This window comes from Sprattus sprattus, assembly GCF_963457725.1.
Source record: "Sprattus sprattus genome assembly, chromosome: 7".
Classification (NCBI taxonomy): Eukaryota; Metazoa; Chordata; class Actinopteri; order Clupeiformes; family Clupeidae; genus Sprattus; species Sprattus sprattus.
In genome coordinates, this window is record NC_137926.1 from 34,645,533 (window position 1) to 34,653,805 (window position 8,273).

The following is an 8,273-nucleotide window of genomic DNA, read 5'->3' on the forward strand; positions in this document are numbered from 1 at the left end:
TATTGACACTCATATTGTTTTTTGGAATTGCTTATTGTCTGTAATGTCCATTACAACTTTTAAATTATTTTATGCAGAGTGCTCACACAAGCCTACCCGTTAGCTGTTGTGAAAGCACTGGTATTTCACTTCAGGAAATGGATTTGGTAAACATGCTGTTCATAAAGAAAGACTAGATTTCAGTTAAGCCACAGGGACCTCATTTGCAGCGGGCATGGCACAAGACAGCAAAAAGACATATCACTAATGAGCAACCTATTGCAAAGTTCACTATTTAAGGATATGGTTGTTAGAAATATTTTTTTGTTTCTTTGAGCTGTAAAATGACATCCATGGCTGAGATGTCATGCTAGCTGACACATCAAAACACCCACATGATCACACATTGTTTGATCATTAAATAGACTAATGCACAGCACTGGACCCGCTGGCTACCATTACATTTGTGCACCCAATGTTTTCTCTTTTTCATTTTGATTCTTAAAGAAAGCACTGGAAAGTGTCAATCATAATACAATATTTGTGTAACAGTGCATGTCTTCAAAGGCATCCTATTAACTGGTTAACAATTATACCAATATATTATTGTGTGTTTGTGTTCAAGAGGAGGACTGGTACGCCTCAATCAAGGAAAGTTCATAAGAGTTACCAGTTTATATAATAGAAAATCAAGTGCATCATAAATCAACATGCAGCTTAAAGAAATACCATGCCATTTAAATGTTAAATTTAACAGATTGAGGAAGAATACAAATAAAACAGTACTAAAACCTGGGGTGTGAAAAAGCTTTTGACTGGTAGTGTGGTGTCATATTTTGTAACTAAAATTATTACATTCTTTCCCCGGAGTATTTTCTTTTGTTTGCTATGTTTTATTAGTAGAGGAGGTGGCACAGGGGAAATTCTCCTGTAGTGCTAACAGTGTTGTTTGACGGAAGTATGGTTTGGTGGAATTGCAACAGTCTTCATTGTCACTTCAATGTTGGCCACAGTGCATTGTACCAATGTTGTGAACAGAAGAAATAGTCATGTGAGTAAAATGTTATATTGATAGCAGCTAGAGGCCAGTCTACACCAAGCTCATGCAGTAGCATGTAAATGGAACACTCACATGTTTTTATAAATGAATAGCTGCACAGACCTTCAGAACTTTCATTAGATTGAAAGGACATTTCATTTATTATGGCTGGTCTGAGTGTTGGCTACCACTGAGAGTGTGTTCGAGCATGGCCTGTGTTTTGAATTCACCAAGGCCACAGTGGCAAATCACTTTTCATACAGTACGAAATTGGTTATAAAAATGACAAAAACATTGTTCATGACTTGACATTTTTCCATTAAATTGTGTTATAGCTGCAGAGGAATTCCTAAAGAAAGAGATGACCAATGGAAATAGTACAACAGTGTTTGGGGTCCAAACCGAACCAATCAGTGGTTATACTGCCTCCTACTTGTGGATCTCTGCAACACCTCTCCACTGAACTGGTAGGTCAATTTTCTTTTGATCTTGGTAATTTCTCCTGTTTTCCCATAATTCCTCAGGGCCCTGGCCATCTTCTGGTAGGTCATCCTCTTGCGGTTGCCCTTCTGCATCCCCCAGCGGTTGGCCAGAGCTTCCTTGTGTTTGGAGGAGAACTGGAACACTCCCCTCTCTCTGTCTGCCCACCAGATGCTTTCCTTCATATCCCCAGTCCTCAGTAAGTCCAGCAAGAATTGGTACAGTCGCAGTTTCTTGTTGGTGCCTAAAACATGGTTGTGATTTCAAACCCACAAATACACACAGCTCTAGTTTAGTGGGTTTTTACTTGTTCTTGATTTTGTCATGATTTCACCATCCTGTAATTGATTATTTGACCATTTGTCAATTTACGGTCACAGTACTTACAAGATTGAGTGCCAAAGTAGTGGGCATGCTGCTCTGAGTGCTCCTCTTCACCTTCAGACACTTCTAGCGGAGGGGTACGGCCTCCTGGGTACAATTCTAGAGGGGAGGTACGTCCTCCTGTGTACCCTTCTGGAGGGGGGCTATGGCCTCCTGTGTCTTCATCTGTGCTGCACTGAGCAGCAGACGAGTGCTGATAGTGAAGGGACTGTGAAGCACATGCTGTAAGTGAATAAGAGAACTAGGAAAAAGCACCTCCAGGAATCACTGATTAAGAAACATGCATACAAGACAAATCCCTTATTTCTTCAGTCAGTTTACAACTACACATAAACTGTATTTATATCTCCCTCAAATGATATAATGCCTAGCAAACACAAATAAGGAAACAAGAGATAAATACATTTAGTGAAAGTATGTAGGGTTCATAGAAATCACTGAATCCAAAGGGAATCTTAACATGTATCTGAAGTAACCTCCTCAATCTCCACTTTGAGCATCCCGGTGACATTAACGGATTTCAGACATGGACAGACTTCATTGGCCAATTTGTTAAACATGTAATTGTTCAAAAGTCCAAAGTCCTGTACCATTAAGGCTCTAAACTGTTTTTAAGGAACCAAAATGGATGACCCTAATAATGTTTTACTGTAGATCATGATGGTTCCTATGACTAAAGAAAGCCTATAATAAAAAGAAAATCTATATTCTGTCATAATATATGAAGATGCGTTAAATTGTATCTCTAACTACTTGTTCCAATTTAAAAGGGAACAGTTGTGATTTAGCCATATTGCTGAAGTGCGTGCTGAAACCCCACACATTCTTCTGTACAGACTGCCTCTGAATAGTTGTCCTGATGCAAAATGGAGGAGCAAGCCCATGCAGAACAGATAAGGAGCATTGGGCTATTTTGCATACTTGTTAAAATAGCCAGCTGTTTGTCTGATGTGTCCTAGAGCTGGTATGTTGACTGTAAAAGTATGCAAACATAGTTTGAAGTTTTTGATTTATAACCTGCATTTAGTCATATTAGCAGTGTTGACATTCAAGAATATTCTGTATTCCGCAATATTCAGCCTACAGAGAATAGCATACACCATAAAAGCCTCAACCCAAATACACGTCTTTCTAAATGTAAAATTCAGATTAGGTGTATTACTAAGCAAGTAACCTTTAACATATTTGAGTCTAGCTGTTTTTGCCTGGGGCTGGGGTTGATTCGCTCTAACCTGTGGAAGAACGTCAGTGGCATGTCCATCAAATATGGGCTCTAAGGGGTAATGCAGGGGGTCAACATCACCATAAGGATATGGGGTGGGGTGAAGCTCAGTGAAGTGGACAGGCTGGCATTCCCACCCAGTCTGGACTACAGAGAGAGAGAGAGAGAGAGAGAGAGAGAAAGAGCAAGAGAGAGAGAGAGAGAGAGACAGAGACAGAGACTATCTGGTATGTCAAAGATAAAACTGAGATAGATCAACAACTTTTTCTTTCACTTCAGTTTTAATTCAGTTGGCAAGAAAGTTAGAAATGTATAATAACACTGTTTTCTGATTTTGTGGTCAGACACTTTACATAATCATTGTCCTTTCTGACATATCTGAGACGTGTGTTCAGATTTGTTCATGTTCATCTTTGCTGTATAACACTGCATAAGTTAGTTTTCTGTTCACTCCCAATACTGATATTGTCTACTTTCCAAGGCACAGAGATAACTCTCCACCTTCAGATCACCTTGAGCACTTACCTCCGTGGCCATTTACCTCAGAGCTGAGGTAGGAATAGAATTCATACGTCGGCCGATACTGATCATGGTCATATGAAAGCATGCCATCTGAAGGCTTTAAGAAGAACAGTATTAGCAGTCAACATTAAATGACATGTTCACAGTGTTTGATTATGTTAATATAAGGCCACATTAAAGTATCAATTAACCCATGATGATAACCATCCAGAAGAAGAATCAGCTTTTATTGGCCAAGTTAGTTTGCACAAACAAGGAATTTGTCTTGGTGCAGTGGCTCTCAGTGTGCTTACACATATTACACATATATACATATCCAGTTCATGATTTATAAAAAGGTCAGCTCTTGTATGAATATTTAACCCAAACATGAACTAAAAAAGAAATATTTACAATGATAGTGGTTTACAAATATGAAAACTTACAGAAGTGATAACATAGCTCTCCATTCGGTTCTTCTAGATTCGCAGATTTCAAAATGTTTTTCAATTATGAATTTCTTTTTTTTTTATCCTCTTTTCCTTTCAGACAACGAGCCCTATAACTGTCTTAGCTTGGTTTAACCTTTAACTGTGATCTTTTTCGATGTGTTCCTGTAGTAATCCACGGCAGATTTAGCATGGATACTGACGAAAGTGAAAACTGTATTCTCGTCTAAGCATAGACACCAATTGTCACTCACAAGTTCCCCAATGCTTTTTTTTAAAGGTTGATGCTTGTGACATTTTGGTGTTGGCTTTGGTCACGTGAAGTTAACCAATCACTAGATGAGTCAGAAAAAGTTGGCTAAGGAATAATTTTTTCTTACCCTGTCAATTAGGAGTAGAAATAAAGATGTATCTGAAAGTTCTTTAAGAGAAACATACAACTATGAATCTCCATATTTTGCACTAAATGGAGGTACATTTCCAAGATATGATAATGATTAAATGAATGGTTAAGGTAATCTTAGATGAGCTAAATCATGATGAGATATCTCAGAGTGAATAAGCTTAGTCCAATTATCAAAACTAAAAAATCCTGGTCTCTCCTAAGGTGATTTTGTGTACAAAATACTTCATGCAAACAATCCAAACATTCACTATTGTGATCAGTGACAGAGAGTCAACTAAAAGTGAAGTATGGAAAATGCCTTGTTCCCCTTTTTATCAAAGTAGAGCTCTGTATCGTCACCATTGGGGAAGTAGTCCAGTTTCAGTGGACATGGACTCACACTAAGGCCACAACATGCTGCTAGTGTCAGGAAGGACACCGTTTTGAACTCTCTTTGCATTGCTAAAAAAGAGTTGCATTTATTCCACTCAAAACATTGTCACTGATAATCTGAATGGTCAGCCTTTATCTCTTGTGTTTGGTCTCATGTGCCTTGAGCAGGGTTTCTTTATTGATCTCATTTGATATGACAAACTATTTTAGAGTGTATTGCTATTCCAGCTGGGAGGTTCCGGTGCCTAATTTAGTCACAGAAAGCATGTTATCTAGATTACCCAGAAGCATGTTATCTACATGACCATGCCAAAAGCCTTTCGAATAGTAACTCAACTACATTATTTAGTTTTAAACTGGCGAAATACAGAATATTTTCATGTAATATAGCATAGATAGCAGATACGACTTTGACATATAACTTAAGTAGCATCCTCTGTAACCATGTCAACATTAACAGTAACATTGTAATGCCTGATGCATCTAAAACTCTGTTACAGTGGCCAGTGTGTGCAGAGATTAGTAATGAGAAATCCTCACTCCCTGAACCCTGAAGAACCATGCTAATTTCTAGCGACAGATGATAGCATCTAGTAGTTTTATCCTCCATGCTAGCATGCATGCCTGCCATGTCTGAGAGTGCAGGTTCATGTCCAGTGCAAGACCTCACTGAACGAAGGGTACATTTAAATATATATTTTAAATGATGCACATACATCTCACTCTCTCCACCTCTGTCTTTCTCTAAGGCTATAGACTAGGCCAAATTCTAAAAAGAAAAAGTGCTGTTAGCAAAACCATGACTTAAGTAGTAAAGTAAGTAACAGTAGTATTAGTAATATAAGCAGTAATCTGCAATCATATTACTATTGAAGGGCTTGTGTGATGGACTTGTAGGATTTCTTCAGTTACTTACTTGCACAAACGTTTAGTAAGGTTTACATTCGATGACTATGTAGGCCAGTTCTTCAAAGACAATACCCTACTCATGTAATATTTTTTTAACATAGAAAAGTGGCATCAAATTTGTTGGAACAGTCTGTCAGCTTGAGTCAGGATAACTGTCTACGTCTGTGTTTCCCTGACAGCTTTCTCTAGTGCGGTATTTTCTGGTAGAACAGGAAGTCTGTTAAATCTGCACATGCATAGCCTGTCTTGCACAAGTGCCCTAAGGGCACCTTCACAATAACTGTCACAGCCCGTGTCAATCTGGGCATCCATCTGACGATTGACATCCTGTCATGAATGTGTGAGCACAGAGAAGGCAAATAAAACAGGAGTGGCCATGATCTTGATATGGTTTTGGAATACAGTGATTTCACTTGTAGCAGCCAAACTCTGTAAATAAAGGTAAAATAATTAGTGTGACAGTCTGGTTTGCAAACAAGTTCCCTGTTGTGTTTCATGGCTTATGGCCCTCGAAAGAGGTGACTTGTGTTGAATATCCATTGCTGGCTATTCCTTTTAGCTGAGAAGTCATACTGTATATAAATCGTACACTTTTGATAAAACAAATCTAGTGATGCACCTGGACAAATCATCAGTGATGTTTCTGGGGTCTTTGGGTTCTTATGGCTCTTATGGGGTCTTTCAACACCAAACACCCTTGCCCAGGTGACCAGGGTGAATCAGACTCCATCTTGTGTCCAGGTAGCACTGCCTCACCCACGGCTTCCTTGCCTAGGCTTGGTCTGTGCACTCTTCCCATGGGACAGTGAGTTATATCAGAACAACCTGCTTGGTAGAGCTGGACAGGAGCTCTATGTCCGACCTAAGTGTTGTTACAGTGACTTCATCTGGGAACCTAGGCATGCCTTCCCAGTCTTGGGCTGATGTGAGTAGGCCAGAGGAGGTCCTGGTGGCTCTGAAAGTGATGCTTGTTTTCCTTGGGTGGTGGTGCTTGCTGTGGCTGATTCCACTGCTGATGGGACTAGTCATGGAACCAAGGCTAACACCGCTCACCCAGGGTCAACAGACAGCAGCTGAGAATGTGTTCGAGGGCCCCCATATGAGACACAAGGAGCATTATGGGGACTCAATCTCACTTCAGCAGAAGAGGTTGAATGAGCTTGGCAGCACATCAAATATGGCCTGAACAAGGAAACTTCATGCACTGTGGATCTGCGCTCTGGAGCTCTAGCTGTCACTCTGCAGCCCTCTGCCATCTCCCACGTTGTCCAAGCACCTTGCTGTCTCAGCTGTACTGCCATGTTGTCTCATCTTTACTCCCATGTTGTCTCATCTGTACCCCCATGTTGTCTCATCTGTACTCCCATGTTGTCTCATCTGTACCCCCTTGTTGTCTCATCTGTACTGCCTTGTTGTCTCATCTGTACTGCCTTGCTGTCTCATCTGTACCCCCATGTTGTCTCATCTGTACTGCCTTGCTGTCTCAGCTGTACCCCCATGTTGTCTCATCTGTACTGCCTTTCTGTCTCATCTGTACTGCCTTGTTGTCTCATCTGTACTGCCTCACTGGCTTGAAACTCTTCAACTAAAGCACAAACTTCCCACTGCTCCATCTTCCTCCTGTCTTTTCCTTTGGCCTGGTCGTACCATGGTGTTGGAATGCTGTCAAGGCCAGCTCTTCCTCGCGTTACCACCCCCACCGGCAAACTGGCCTTCAGACTGGACTTTGCCTCCTTGACAGCCTCTTGTTCTCTCCACTTCCTCCCTGTCCTCACCTCGACACCAGCCTCTGACACTTTGAGGTCCCCAGATTTGCAATATTGCAGCATGTCCCTTGCCTGTGTCACTTTTAAATTATCCCATTAGGTTGCTGAGCTTCAGCATGTTATTGTGGCTGTATAGGGCCATGCTGTTCAGGCTCGGGTTGGCTCCAGCCATGTGCACAGGTAGCTGCTAACCTGTCTGTCAACATCAGTGGTGGTGATTAGAGCAAGGGAGGATGCCATGCTGATACACCGGTGCCATGAACTTTCCTGGGAAGCCAGATTTGACCACTGCTGCTAGCCAGGATTCAAGCTCCTGATTGGTGGATCGGACAGAGGAAGTGACTCGCAGGATACAGTCAAACATCTTCCCCAAGCTCCTCTCCACGGGTCTGGACTTCAAAGACAGGACATCCAAGCCAAACTGATTAGCTCACTCACTCTTTCTCTCTCTCTATCTCACTCTCTCTATCTCTCTCACACACACACACACACACACACAGACACAAACACCCACACACAAAGTTTGGGAGACTGCACTTCTTTAATGTGTTATGAAACCCAATCCAGCAGCTGATCATATATGGCTATCTATAGATGTATAAGCTACCACACTGTATAGGGCAATGTATAGATGAATAGGCTTTTGTTCAAACTACAGCCATTTAGAACATGTGCAGTTGTCACCCTGTTGCGGGGAGAAGAGTGTAGGATACAGTGTGGTTCATGGCTAGACCAGGTGGCCCTTTGTCAGACTTTGATAGTGAAA

General features: G+C 41.1%; 1 protein-coding gene across 1 annotated transcript; it reads right to left on the reverse strand.

Annotated features, from left to right (window-relative positions):
* Positions 1 to 1,428: 1,428 nt before the first annotated feature.
* spi1a (Spi-1 proto-oncogene a) lies at positions 1,429 to 4,172 on the reverse strand (the record flags this gene model as incomplete). The annotated part of the gene is made up of 5 exons (XM_080842731.1): positions 4,052 to 4,172; positions 3,630 to 3,723; positions 3,115 to 3,251; positions 1,886 to 2,090; positions 1,429 to 1,742 (listed from the first exon to the last, which is right to left on the reverse strand). Exons 1-5 carry the CDS (start codon positions 4,073 to 4,075, stop codon positions 1,429 to 1,431), a joined length of 774 nt encoding a protein of 257 aa, XP_080698857.1. The 5' UTR covers positions 4,076 to 4,172.
* Between the last annotated feature and the right edge of the window lie 4,101 nt (positions 4,173 to 8,273).